The sequence below is a fragment of the Triticum aestivum genome, chromosome 2B (assembly GCF_018294505.1).
Source record: "Triticum aestivum cultivar Chinese Spring chromosome 2B, IWGSC CS RefSeq v2.1, whole genome shotgun sequence".
Classification (NCBI taxonomy): domain Eukaryota; kingdom Viridiplantae; phylum Streptophyta; class Magnoliopsida; order Poales; family Poaceae; genus Triticum; species Triticum aestivum.
In genome coordinates this window covers 478,221,323-478,234,674 of record NC_057798.1, presented here as the reverse complement: position 1 = coordinate 478,234,674, position 13,352 = coordinate 478,221,323, and the positions used below count along the sequence as shown (strand labels likewise).

The 13,352-nt window shown below is 42.8% G+C and overlaps 2 protein-coding genes across 4 annotated transcripts; one reads left to right on the top strand and one right to left on the bottom strand.

Moving 5' to 3' along the window:
- Positions 1 to 871: 871 nt before the first annotated feature.
- On the top strand, positions 872 to 4,836 carry LOC123045555 (MADS-box transcription factor 26-like). Of its 2 annotated transcripts, XM_044468653.1 has the most exons (7): positions 887 to 2,534; positions 2,630 to 2,711; positions 3,069 to 3,130; positions 3,521 to 3,623; positions 3,708 to 3,749; positions 3,863 to 3,904; positions 4,341 to 4,836. In XM_044468653.1, exons 1-7 carry the CDS (start codon positions 2,353 to 2,355, stop codon positions 4,434 to 4,436), a joined length of 609 nt encoding a protein of 202 aa, XP_044324588.1. In that variant the 5' UTR covers positions 887 to 2,352; the 3' UTR covers positions 4,437 to 4,836. The 2 variants fall into 2 exon arrangements, with proteins under 2 accessions (XP_044324589.1, XP_044324588.1); XM_044468654.1 differs by lacking the exon at positions 3,708 to 3,749 and having other exon boundaries at positions 872 to 2,534; positions 3,807 to 3,904.
- A 4-nt stretch (positions 4,837 to 4,840) lies between these two features.
- On the bottom strand, positions 4,841 to 7,053 carry LOC123045554 (GTP-binding protein YPTM1). Of its 2 annotated transcripts, none has more exons than XM_044468652.1 (8): positions 6,804 to 7,053; positions 6,604 to 6,676; positions 6,421 to 6,468; positions 6,277 to 6,324; positions 5,956 to 6,027; positions 5,701 to 5,856; positions 5,431 to 5,500; positions 4,841 to 5,345 (listed from the first exon to the last, which is right to left on the bottom strand). In XM_044468652.1, the coding sequence occupies exons 1-8, from the start codon at positions 6,815 to 6,817 to the stop codon at positions 5,299 to 5,301; spliced, it is 528 nt and encodes a 175-aa protein (XP_044324587.1). In that variant the 5' UTR covers positions 6,818 to 7,053; the 3' UTR covers positions 4,841 to 5,298. The 2 variants fall into 2 exon arrangements, with proteins under 2 accessions (XP_044324587.1, XP_044324586.1); XM_044468651.1 differs by having other exon boundaries at positions 5,431 to 5,534; positions 6,804 to 7,046.
- Positions 7,054 to 13,352: the final 6,299 nt, after the last annotated feature.

The following is a 13,352-nucleotide window of genomic DNA, read 5'->3' as shown; positions in this document are numbered from 1 at the left end:
GTTATTATTTATGAAAGATTAAAAAATATCTAGCTTGAAGATTCTGCCAGTTTTTGCTAAATCAAATTGTTTTCTCAACTGATATAAGGAGGCAACTGCAATATTTGAAAATCTTATCAAACTAGTGATAGGAATTCCGGAATGAACTTTCTGCAACAGAGAGCTGAAAACTTAGCAACTGTTTGCTTTTTTTTATATCTAAATATGTAGCAATCATGGTACAAGTGAACAGGCATGCCTAAAAAATACATTTTCATTGAGAAGTAATAGAATATGAACTTGTGAAGGTCGATATTGTGCAAAGTTACAGTATCTTGGTAAGACACAACAAAGGAACATCGCTAGGCTTATGTTGAAATTTGAACTATTGTGCCTGGTGGCACCTTTCTTTTTCAACACTTCAATTGAAAGGAAGCGGCTAGTTGACACTCTTTCCTACCTGATACCTATCAACATAGCCACATCGGATTGTGCCTCTTCAGTGGATGGTATAACCTAAAGAACATTCGCTAGACTCGAAAAAAGCGACAAGCAAAAAATCATCAGCTTTGCATTTGTTCCTTTGTTGGGGAATAATTATTCTCTACTCCTTTTATTTTTTATATGTTGTTACATTATAATTATCTCTGGTCTATATCTATGGCATGATCTAATGAATTAGTTTGGATAATGGCAGAGTCACCCTTCTACCTTGTATATTATCTGTTTATTGATTTGAGTATTCTATGAAATTCCATGTCGTAAAAAAAATCATAACGTGTAGGATTCATGTGCTTGGTTCACCACTGCTTCTTCATCCCTCATATGTAAGTGATGCATGAAACCTATCTATTTCCGAAAATGCTGTGTCTCGTACTGTTACAACTTGTCTTAACATGTACTCAAAGGGCACCTTCCTTGCTAAGCAAAACATGTTTTCATAAGATGTACCTATTTTGGCCAGGGAATAGATCTAATCAACACAGCAGTTGATGATAAAGGAAGATACTTCATTTTGGAGAACCGATTCGGGTTCAGTTGGCTAATGGTGTCACACCGAGCCCACCCACATTCGACTCTCACCTCCGTGGATGCTCATATTTTGAAATGCACACAAATGCATTTTAGGTTCTTAACTAAAGTTATTGATTTCATTGGACTTCCCGAGATTTGATGAATGATAGATAGATAACAATATACTGCACTGTTGTGCCTCTGTAATGTGACTGACCACCTTGACTTTGACAAATACTTGAGGATAACTGGTCTGGAATCTGGATCTAAAGCCATTTTAAAGTGTTCATGAAAGGGGTGGTCCTGGTGAACTGTCATCATGATTGGGCTCATATGAGCTAGTCATCATAACTTTGGTCAATTAAGTTTTCGCTCCAGTTGTGCATGTATAAATATGTTATTTGTGCCTACTGCAAGCTTCTTGCTTTATTCTTCTCGTATTTGCTACTTCTGGAGTGGCAGACATGACATGTTTGGATCTACTAAGTGCACTAAGCAACCTCTTCTCAACTGAACATAATGGTACAAGAACCAGTTAACTGTGATTAGATTATCAGCAGGTACTTTTTATTGGACATTATTTTCAATAGTTCCAAGTAAACTTGCAGATAGGATGGAGTACCAGACTCTTTTGGTTGGTGCTGGAATTCTATAAAAGACGGAGTCATGAAAACCAAGTGAACAAAACAAAATAGATTGCATGACACTTAACAGTAAAACATGTAGTGTTGGCTTCACACTTTGAATTGTACGGCACACATTTCTTTTAAAACTCTTTAGAGGATTGTAGAATATATCGCGTGTCATTCCTATTTTTTTATCATTCTTTAGTCAGATGGCGGCATAGTGAATATGAGCGTACAAGAAAGGAAATTGTAGAATACTAGAGTTTAAAATGTTATTCTGACCTTTCAAACTAGAACAAAGTCTTAACAGTGTAAAGTGTAAATGCCTTTACATCAGACATATTCCTCACTAATATACATTGTAATCATGGGCCACTTGATTATCTAGCATGGGGCAGTACAAGCAATATGGATTTTATACATTACAAGGAATTCAATACACTTTGAACAAGCTGTAACATATGCCCTTGTACAAGGTAGCTATTTAGGCTACTTTGTGAATTGCAACAGCTATGTGTTGTTTGACTCTTCCACAACCTGCAAGGACTGGCCTACCAATTATTCCTTGTCCTCAGGAGCCACAATAAAATGCTCACATCCATGACAGGTCTAAATCACCATTTGCCTCAAGTGCGAGAGGAGGATCCAGAGTCCAGTTGCAACAACCTCAGAAGCTAGTCCAAACTAGTGAGAGGTTGTGTGCACAAACCAGAAGGTAGACTGAAGAATAGTAATGGCTCGTGGTAAGGTTCAGATGAGAAGGATAGAAAACCCAGTGCACAGGCAGGTCACCTTCTGCAAGCGGCGAATGGGCCTCCTGAAGAAGGCAAAGGAGTTGTCTGTTTTATGTGATGCTGATATCGGTGTCATGGTGTTTTCTCCTCATGGAAAGGTTTATGAGCTAGCTACCAACGGGTATGCATCTCTCTCTTGTTAAGTGATTTAAAGCCAACTCCAGAAAATATATATGTTTTAATTTGTTCATATGTTTTATGTCTGAGATGTATTAGGAACATGCAAGGCTTAATTGAGAGGTACAAGGGTAGCAACACAGAAGCACATGGTGAAAGTAGCGAGCAGAACAAACCTGAGGTCAGGATCACATGGTTTATCACATAATGACAATTGAAAAATAGCACTGCAAAGCTATGCATTCGAAATACATTAGTTGTATTAAATACTGCATGGTCATTTAGTAAGAGACCTTTGGTTTGGCGCACTGCCCATGATTTGTTCATCAGCGCGCATCAATCTTGAGTTACATTATATTTTACATAATTACTACTCCCTCCGTCCGAAAATACTTGTCATCACTCCCTCCGTCCGAAAATACTTGTCATTATATTTTATCCATTTTGATGACAAGTATTTTCGGACGGAGGGAGTAATATGCAAAGTTACTTCTACATCTAATTCTATTGAGGTGCTGGCATTCCTCTCTCATTGCAGGTAATACAGCAAGAGGTACTACTCTTAAGGCAAGAAATTGACTTGCTTCAAAAGGGCTTAAGGTAATCAGCTGTGTTATATTTATATGTAAATGGTGAAGCAATTTCATGTCTTCTGTCTGAGCAACTGGCACAACTTTGTTAACTTATGCTTGAATGACGACATACTTACCCTTTGTGCTATGCCAATTAGGAAGAGTCCATTAAAAAGGACAATTATCTTTCGTGATACACCAACAGTTTACTATTGGCATCAAATTATTAGTTTTTTAAGAGGTGTTATAAAATATAATAAATTGAGAAGTAGTAGCACATGGCTTGGCAATACAGGCTGATGCTCCATATTAAACTGGCAAGATTCCATTAGAAAGGTTTGAAATATTATGAAGGTGTAACATACAAGTATAGTATTGAGCACAATACTGATTGATAAAAGTAAGCACATCCATGCAGGTACATGTATGGAGAGAATGATATAAACCACATGAATCTCAATGAGCTGCAAACCCTGGAGAGTAACCTTGAAATTTGGGTACACAATATCCGCTATACAAAAGTAAGCTATATCTCCTTCTCTGCGCAAACTAAAATCTTTTCAGAAATGATTATTTTTAATATACTGCCCCTTTCTGCTGAGTAGATGCAGATCATATCTAGGGAGATTGAGATGCTCAAGACCAAGGTCGGCTCCACACGAAATTTTATTCCTCTAATGAGATTTTTTTGAACTTGCTTGTAGAAAGATGAGCACAGCAATTCCCTTCACCGGTGTCCTTTTGTGCCTCTGTTTTGCAGGAAGGCATACTCAAGGCTGCCAATGACATACTTCAAGAAAGGGTACTATACTCTAACCCAGATTCATTTAAAAGAAACTGCACTATTTGAGATGTTACCTTTTGATTTTAGGATAGCGTTCAGATCAGTTTTAGCATTTAGAATTAACCAGAGCACGGTAAAAAAAAAGCAGGGAAATCGACTATATGAATAGTATTAGATACATCCGTGTCTAGATAAATGTAAGACATGCTTTTTGGGACAGAGGGAGTAGAAAATATTATTGCTGGTCTTTTATATTTTATAACCATGGACCTACATATTTGCTGGCAAAAAGTAGTTTTGGATATGCTTCAGGGATGCAAGTGGTTCAGTACTTTGCATCCCTCTACGCTGGTATTCTAGTTAGTGCAGCCCTGCTGCAGCAAGAGGGACCTAACATAACAACATTTTTAATCAGACCAACATTATTTTTAATGTCTTGATCTTGTTTCTGCAGATAATTGAGCAGAGCGGGATTCTGGACACTGGCAGCAACATGATGATGCCACAATTTCCCTTCCAGCGAACCATGGAGAGTGACTACTACTTCTAGCCTAAACAACCAACCTATCAAGCTAGCTCGCCAGTTCGGGTTTGAGTTCAACAAGGCTACCCTTTATGGAACTCACATAACCTTATGTGTGCCACTTCATGTTGTAAAAAGGAAAAAGAAGATCAGCATCTGTCGATGTACATGCTTTTTTCATATGTAGATTCATCATCTTTCAGATTGGACTATTCGCAGATTGCATGATGTTACCGCACTTTCCCCTCCAGCTGACCATGGAGAGGAGTACTCGTGTAGCCTGAACGACCGACCTATCCAAGTTATCTCCTAGTTCCGATTTGAGTTCGACAAGGCGACCTTGCAAGGACGTCTCATAGCCTTGTGTGATGTGTCTGCCACTTCATGATGTAAAAAAGTACAAACAAAATCTGCATCTGTATCTGTATCTGTATCCCTCAAAAAAAAAATCTGCATCTGTATCTGTATCTGTATCCCTCAAAAAAAAAACTGCATCTGTATCTGTATCTGTACAAGCTTTTGCATATGTAAATTGTCCAGTTAGCAGATTGCAATATGGTTGATATGGTATAACTCTGGTTGTCGTGCTGATTAGAGAACCACCGAAATCGCAGAGTTTCCTGACATGATTTCGACATATGTTGCTCCAGTGAAAGATCGATACGAACATGCGAACTCGCTTACTGATACAGTTTGCAGCTAGCTAAAAATGTGTTCCAAAAGGGAAAGAAGTAATAAGTTCACATTTGGCAGATGCCATTTTCATCCTGATTCCTGGAAGCTAGCTGTGCTGCTGGGATGCCTTACCCTCCCACAAGTCCGATCTCGGGTCATGTTGAACAGCAGCTGCTCTTCTGCTTGTGCTGCTGCTGCTGAATTGGCTGGCCTTTCATCTGCACCAGATTAGAGGCCTTCCTCTCCAGGCCTCCAGCTTTGCTGTGGATCAGACACACAAGTTTCATCAGCATAAGCATTCCAAATAACAGAAAGTAATAGTGTGGAAGTTCATTTGCTCCTCTACCTCTTCTTGATTGCTGCAGACATTGCCAAAAAGGCCTCTTCAACATTGATGGATTCTTTAGCACTTGTCTCTAGGAAAGGAATACCCATCTCATCAGCATAGGCCTGCAATGGTTTGCATTGCGCATTGGCATTGAGCTTAACAAAATATGCAACAAAACAATATCGGCATCGACAAATGAGGAATTGATTCATTTTCCACAGGGTATGGAGACATAGCCTAGTTTATAAGTCAGTATCTCGAGTGCAAGAGGGTAGTTGGAAAAGTGACCTGTGCTACGGCAGTATCGACGACCCTGCTCTCAGCCAGATCACACTTGTTACCAACAAGAAGCTTGCGCACACTGTCGTTGGCGTACTTGTCGATCTCGCTCAGCCATTGCTTGACATTGTTGAAGCTCTCCATGTCCGTGATGTCATAGACAATCTGGATACAACTCAAGGAAACGAAACGCTTGCTGAATTGCGGTGGGTAAAAGCTGGGAATTTTTTGTTGTTGTTTTACAGGTGGAGAGATGAGACTTACGATGATGCCGTGAGCCCCTCGGTAGTAGCTGCTTGTGATGGTTCTGAACCGCTCCTGTCCTGCTGTGTCCCACTGTTGTGAATGCAAAGAGGTACTGATATGAGATGAGACTGCGAGCATTACGGTTTCTGCTTTGTGCAATTGTTTCCACCGGCAGTGGAATGCAGTTTGTATGTTTGTGATGCAGGGGTTTGATGGGGAACCAGTTCATTTCCAATACACAAAAAGTTGACGATTGCAGGTGACAACATATCCCTTACGTGATAGCAAACTTTGAAGGAGAGGCAAACTTGTGAAGAAGAATAGGGATTAATCACTTACAATCTGCAGTTTGATGGTCTTCCCATCCATCTCGAGAGTGCGGATTTTCTGCACACGTGCATCATCAATCAATCAATGGAACCAAACATAGGATGAGAAAGTGCGTACAGTACTAAGTAGCGAGAGAGAATCATCAAGGCTCACAAAGTCAACGCCGATGGTGCTAATGTAGCTGTCCACATACGAATCGTCCTGGATGAAGAAGAAAAATCACAAGAAAATCAGGACCATGCCATTATGCGCGATCTTGAGAAGGAAGACGGCGCCATTGGTCAGTCCACTCCACCCACCCACATTGCCAAGGAGTAGTGGTACCAAGAAACTCACGGAGAAACGGAGGAGGAAGCAGGACTTGCCGACGGAGGAGTCGCCGATCAGGAGGAGCTTGAACAGGTAGTCGCTGCACCCAGGTCAGGACAAGAGCGGCATTTTTCAGTTCACCAGAGCAGAACAACCAGGCAATTAACGGGAAATGTACATACACGGAAACAAAACCAGGCGCGAAAATAGAAACGGAAGGAACTCACAACTCGTTGCCCATGCTTACTCCTCCTCCCCAAAGGAAGAAGACCAAGAACGGAGCAGGAAGTCAGAGACGGAGAGATTTGGCCTGTGGGCTAGAGGTGGAGAAGAGGCTTCTCATGGGCAGAAAAAGGTCATAACTCTGGAGTGCACTAGTGCAAACTGATCTCCCGGTGCGTTGTTTTTTGTTTTTCCATCATCGATCCCCACGCACGCAGGCAGGATCATGACGTGGAACTGCTCCCTCCCTGCACATGACCCTGATTGAGTTGACTCACCCTTTTCTTTAGGATTCATGATGACAAAGCATCCATCACCTTAGTAGCTACTACTACTAAGGTTGTCCTTTTTTTTGGAGAGGATGGCCTGGATGTTCCCGTGCGACTCACGCTTCTCGTGCGACACACGCATCTCGCGTGAGCTGCGAGTTCGCTGTGACTACGTTCCCAACCTTCTACATCTGCTGCTGGCGCTTGGCCACCGGTTGATCAGGGTGGGTCGGATGGTGGTGTTCCCCTGCCACTTGGCACGCTTTGCGACGGCTGACGGGTGGGGCGCGCTGGTGGCGGTTCCTGAGGTGATTAATGGCGACGAGGGGGAGGGGAGAGGGGTTATCTGGCTGACGCATCGGCTCTTCTCCACTTCCTCCACCACTCCCCCTCTCGTAGATCCGATCCAAAATCGCCTCCGCGACGCGCAGCCCACAGAGTTAGGGTTCGATGACGACGCGCCAGCAGCAGATGTGGGCGCTAGCGGCCGGCGACGAGGTGCTGATGGGGAGGCTCCAAGAGATCGACCGGTGGTTCCCGATGGCGAAGGCCCTCAACGACGCCTCCGAGATGGTGAGAGATATGCTCAGGGGGGAAGAGACCCTTCGCTGCTTCCCCAACTACGACCGGCAGCCGGCGATGGGGGTGCTCCTCTGGGCGATGCTGGAGGCGGAATCGCTGGATCCGGCGCAGCGGAAAAAGTGGAAGGTGTTCCGCTCCCTCCGCTATCGCTGATTCAGCCAAGAGCGCCGCCGCCGATGCAGCCGCAGGTGGTGCCGCCGTCGATGCAGCCGCAGGCGGGACCGCAGGCGCCTCCGCAGGCGGTGGTGGTGGGGGGTCCAGCCCTGGGATCCAGATGGGTTCCGATCGAGATCAAGTAGGACGAGGAGGAAGAGATGGTGGTGATGGCGACGCCAAGACGCAGGAGGACGCCGGTGACTCCAACAACTCTCCCTCGTCGCTCCCCTCGCTTCCCGAGGCGCTCGTCTCGCCTCCTTGCCCTTTCCCGCCGCCAGTAGGGTTCTCGCCGGCCGGGAACCGCTTTTGGTTGCTGGCCGGTGAGGGCTCCGAGGCAGAGGAGGAGGGGATTCCCAATTTCTTCAATGAAGGTATGCTTCCAAATCCCAAATACTTAGCATCTACTGCTTCAATTGAGGTGGGTGATGCTAAAATGGGAAGAATCAAAAGGGACGCTAGATTCCAAAATAAGAATAATGAGAGAAAAGGGTTAAAATCCCAGAATGCAGATGACTGCAAGGAATTGTTTGAGAGGAGGGGGGATGGGTTTCATAAGAACAACATAGAGGGGATTGAAGGGAAATTTGCTGCTAATAATGGTAGAGGTGGTAGAATTGATGCACAAACAGTTTATGAGCACATGAAAAAGGATGCTATACATCCTATTCCACCGTGGTTTGACTCTGTTGGGGTTGATTTTGGGGATATAGTGATACATGGAAATCCAATCGGAGTCCCTGACATCCCAATGGGAAAAGCAAAAGGGAGAGTTGAGGAGGATAACATGGGGAGAACCCTAATTATTTTTGGGGGCTCGATAGGGAAAGATTTAAATGTGGACCTGGAGTTGGGCTTGGCAGGGTGGGGGCCCAATGGGCTGATGGACACCACGGCCCAGGAAAGTGGAGGTGGGGTGGCAGCTATAAAGAGAGGTGAGGGAGATGGGGCTAATCAACCTCGTTAGGTAGGTTTCCCTCCCCCTCCCACCACGCCGCCGCCAGCTAAAGAGATGGCCGGAAACCTAGGCAGAGGATTTGGAGGCCCTAGATTTAACCGTGGAGGAGAGGGAGGGTTTTCCAGAGGTAGATTCAACTACAGCAACAGAGGAGGGGGTTGGGCTGGAGGAAGACACGCGATGACTGACAGATTTGGAAGCTTGGGAAGAGGCAATGGCAGGTATGGCGTAGGAAATGGGAGTAGCAGAGAAGATGGAGAGGAGGAAGAATTTGCTGCAGAGGATAGGGGTGAAACCTTGAAATGGCAAGCCAAGACTGGGAAGAAAGAGACGATGGACAGCAGAAGCGAGAGGGGAACTGATAGGACAGAGAGCTCGGGAGTGGAAAAGGAGAAGGAGAAAGAGGGGTTGTCACAGAAAGAACATAGTGCTCAGCAACAACTGTTGACTTTCCTGCTGTCCCAGTTAGTTCAAGGGTTGAAAGGAGGAGAAAAAGAGATTGTTGAAAGATCATTAGGAAAACCAGTGGAAGGCCAGCCTGGTAAAGAGACCCTGAGGAGAGAAGAAAGGAAGAGTGATACTCTGCAGAAAGCTGATAGGAGAGGTGACCAGGATCTAGCTATAGATATGAAGAAACAGGGTGGAAAAAGCAATTGGCAGATCAATTTAGATGAGAGCAGGAGGGGAGGGGAGAGAGTTAATAAGCAGGTGTGTGGCAAATGCAAGGATCCAAGACACTCCACCAGGGAGTGCAGAGTGGGGCACTGACTGGTTTGTGGTAGGGAGAATCATATCACCAGTGAATGTAACCTGCTGAAACAAATAAAACCAGTCCCAAAATATGTTGGATATGCTGCTAAAGGGCTGAGAATCCTTTTGGTTCAAAGCTACAAAGATATGCTTATTGCTGAACACACCAATCCCCTGGGTGTGGTGATTTTTAGAGAAGGAAAGATTAATGAAACTGAGCTTACAAGGGCTTTGGGAGAGATGTTTGATTGGGGGTGGCAGTGGAGAGTTAAGGAATTTGGACAAGCTGGTTTCATGATGAGATTCCCCAACAAAGCTAAACTGGTAGAACTGGCTAAATTTAATGACTTCAATCTTCTTGGTACTGGGGTGGTCATCAAGGTCCAGCCATGGTCTTTGGATCATCAAGCTGTGGGGAAAATGCATGCTGTCTGGGTGAGGATAAGTAAGGTGCCTGACTGCTTCAGACATTTTCTGGGTATATATGAAGTTTCTGCTGTAGTGGGGCCTGTGCTGGAAGTGGACATGGACACAGTCAATGAAGAGAAAGTAAGGGTCAAATGTGGGATTAGAGATGTGGAGAAAATCCCACCCCATGTTGAAATCACTGCCCCTGATCTGCTCATGTTCAGGATTTGGGTGGAATTAGAGATGGTGGTGGAAGTTGGCTGGTATAAGGAGGACAAGAGGAAGAATGAAAGTTTACATAATCTAGAAGAGGGAGATTGAGACAGAAAATAGGAAGAGAACCAGGGTGGAGGACAATGATCATAGGAGCATTTCACTGGGATGCTTGTCACTCAAACAGAGTGAGGAAGTGGATGGGAAAATGAACAAAATGAAGAAACATATGGAGGAGAGTATGCAACAGTGGCGGGATGAGATGTATAATGAGAAAAGGAAGTGGCAAAAAGAGAATGACATTATGTTCAACAAGATCAAGATCCTGGAAGAAGATAAAGCTAGACATCAAGCATTGTGGGCTAAATATGAGCAAAAAATTAAGGAGCTTGAGGAAAATTAATACAATATGCAGACTAAGATTAACCATCAACAAGAGGAGATTCAGAAGTTAATTCAAAAAGCAGTTAACAGGGAGCAGTATGAAATGGAGTTGGCTAACATGGATTTGGAGGACTATGATAAGGAAAATCAGCACAGGAAAAGTGAAACTGAATCTGGGAAATACAATGAACCAACTTACTACAATGCTAGTCAGGAATCAATTGGTACCCTGGGTGAGAGAATGGCAGACCTTCATGGGGTGGAGGTCACAGAAAAAGAGGGAGAGGAGAAAGAAGTGGAAATAAAAAGGAGCCTCAGGAACAAAGGAAAAGAAGATCAGAAAATAGAAGAGATGGCTAAGATCAGAGCTGAGGAAAGGGATAATTATGGTAAGGATTCTGTTTTTGAATTTGCTAACCCCTCATTGTTGCAAATTAGTTCTATGGTAGGGATTGATTTAGTATGCTCTATTGATATGATTGAAAAGAATGTTGATATTATCAACAAAATGGAGAGAGCTAGAAGGGAGATTTACTTCCAAAGTGTTAAAAGAGAAAATATAGATGAGGTAGGTGAAACAAAAAGAGAAATGGAAGAGGGTAGTGACACACCAGTATATATAAATACTGGAGATATGAATGTTGATGAGTTATGTTCTGATTTAGAACATTCTGATGCTGACATTGAGGAACAACAATATAAAAATCTTAAAGGATTCTTCTCTGGAAGAAAGGGAGCTAGAAAAAGCTCACCAGCTTTAAGCTGTGTGAAGCAGTCTGTTGGGATTGGGGTTTTGAGAAGGAAAAAAGGGAAGAAGACTGATTAGTCTTTCAATCCTGAAAAGTATATATATTGATTTGGGTAGATAGATCAAGGGATTTTAAAACTACTTAAAATGAGGGGGATTTTCTGGAATGTCAGAGGCATTGGGCAAGATCACAAAAAAAGGTATATTAGAGAAATGATCATAGATCATAGACTAGACTTTGTGGGGATTTCTGAGACAATCAAGCAAGACTTTACCAAAAATGAATTACATAATTTGTGTGTGGGGGGGGGGGGGGGAATTACCAATGGTGCTGGAACCCCCCAAGAGGAATGTCAGGGGGGATACTAGTGGACATTAACAAAGATATGTTTGATATTGAACACATTGAAAAAGGGCAATATTTCTTGAGAGTTTTTGTTTTTGACAAGAATATTAAAATGCATTGGAATTTAGTCACAGTCTATGGGGATGCACAGAAGGAAGGGAAAGCTAGTTTCCTTGGTGAACTAGCTAGAGTGTATCATGACAATCCTTTGCCCTGTTTGGTTGGAGGGGATTTCAACATCATAAGAAACAACAGAGAGAAAAACAAACCTATGGTAAATGAACATTGGTCCTTTTTGTTCAATGCTATTATTGAACAAGCTGGACTAAGAGAACTTCCTTTGAATGGAAGACAGTACACCTGGGCTAACAACCAGGAGGACCCTACTTTTGAGAAGCTGGATAGGGTTCTGATGTGTCCTGCATGGGAGGAAAAGTATCCTTTTTCTATATTGCAAGCATGGGCTAGGGAGATCTCTGACCACACTCCTCTGTTCCTGGATACAGGGGAAACACATATGACCAGATACATTTTCAGATATGAAAGTGGGTGGTTTTTAAGAGAGGGTTTCAAAGAGCTAATTCATAAAACCTGGAATAAAAAATTTAAAGGAGATGTGTTGGATAGATGGCAGTCAAGGATGAGGGAGTTGAGGAAAAAAGCTAAGGGATGGAATAAAAATATGGATGCTTGGTACAAAAAAATCAAAATAGAAATCATAAAGGAATTGGATGATATTGATAAAAGAGCAGAAAGCATGGGGCTGACTGCTGTAGATAGAACTGAGCAAAAAGAGCTTAGATTGCAGCTGAAAAGAATTATGACACAAGAAGAAATGAAGTGGATTCAGAGATATAAAGACAAAGAAATAAGAGATGGAGATGGAAACACTAGATACTATCATGCAAAAGTAAATGGGAGGAGAAGAAAGAACAAAATAATTTCTTTAGAACAAGATGAAGGGATCATAGAAGGGGATGACAGTCTGATGGAGTATATCACCAACTTCTATAAAAATCTTTTTGGGCATCCTGAGGAATCCAACATATCCTTGAGAGATATTGAAATGGAAAAAATATCTGCCCAAGATAAAGAGGAATTGTTGTCCCCCTTTTCCTTGGATGAAATTCATCAAGTAGTTATGGGGATGAAAAGAAATAAAAGCCCCGGACCTGATGGATTCCCTGCAGATTTTTACCAGGATTTCTGGGATCTGGTTAAGTGGGAGCTGAAAGCTTTAGTTGAGGGATTTGCCAGGGGGGATATCAACATTGCTAGGCTCAACTATGGCATCATTACCCTGGTGCCTAAAACCAATGATGCCAAACAAATACAAAAATTCAGGCCTATTTGCTTGTTAAATGTGAGTTTCAAAATTATTACTAAAGTTTTGATGAACAGGCTGACAAAATGTGTTGCACCTGTCATCTCCAGAACACAAACTGCATTCATCAAAGGGAGATATATTATGGAGGGAGTGGTTATTTTACATGAAGCTTTGAACACTTTCCATAAAGATAAAGAAGATGCTTTGGGTTTTGAAGTTGATTTTGAAAAAGCCTATGATAAAATTAAATGGCCCTTTGTTATGCAGATGCTAAAACAAAAAGGTTTTCCTGATAAATGGTGTGATTGGGTGATGGAAACAATGAGAGGGGGGCATGTAGGAATCAAAGTTAATGATGATATTGGTCCTTTCTTTAAGACCTATAAAGGCTTAAGGCAGGGAGATGCTATGTCACC

Bases quoted from the DNA above. Each gene is read 5' to 3' on its own strand.
- LOC123045554 (XM_044468651.1), bottom strand. The intron at 6,469-6,603 runs GTGAGTTTCTTG...TTCTTCATCCAG, and splicing joins GCTTCCTCCTCCGTTTCTCC to GACGATTCGTATGTGGACAG. The intron at 6,325-6,420 runs GTGAGCCTTGAT...GCACGTGTGCAG, and splicing joins GCACCATCGGCGTTGACTTT to AAAATCCGCACTCTCGAGAT.
- LOC123045555 (XM_044468653.1), top strand. From the start codon at position 2,353: ATGGCTCGTGGTAAGGTTCAGATGAGAAGGATAGAAAACCCAGTGCAC. The intron at 3,131-3,520 runs GTAATCAGCTGT...ACATCCATGCAG, and splicing joins TTGCTTCAAAAGGGCTTAAG to GTACATGTATGGAGAGAATG. The intron at 3,905-4,340 runs GTACTATACTCT...TTGTTTCTGCAG, and splicing joins ATGACATACTTCAAGAAAGG to ATAATTGAGCAGAGCGGGAT.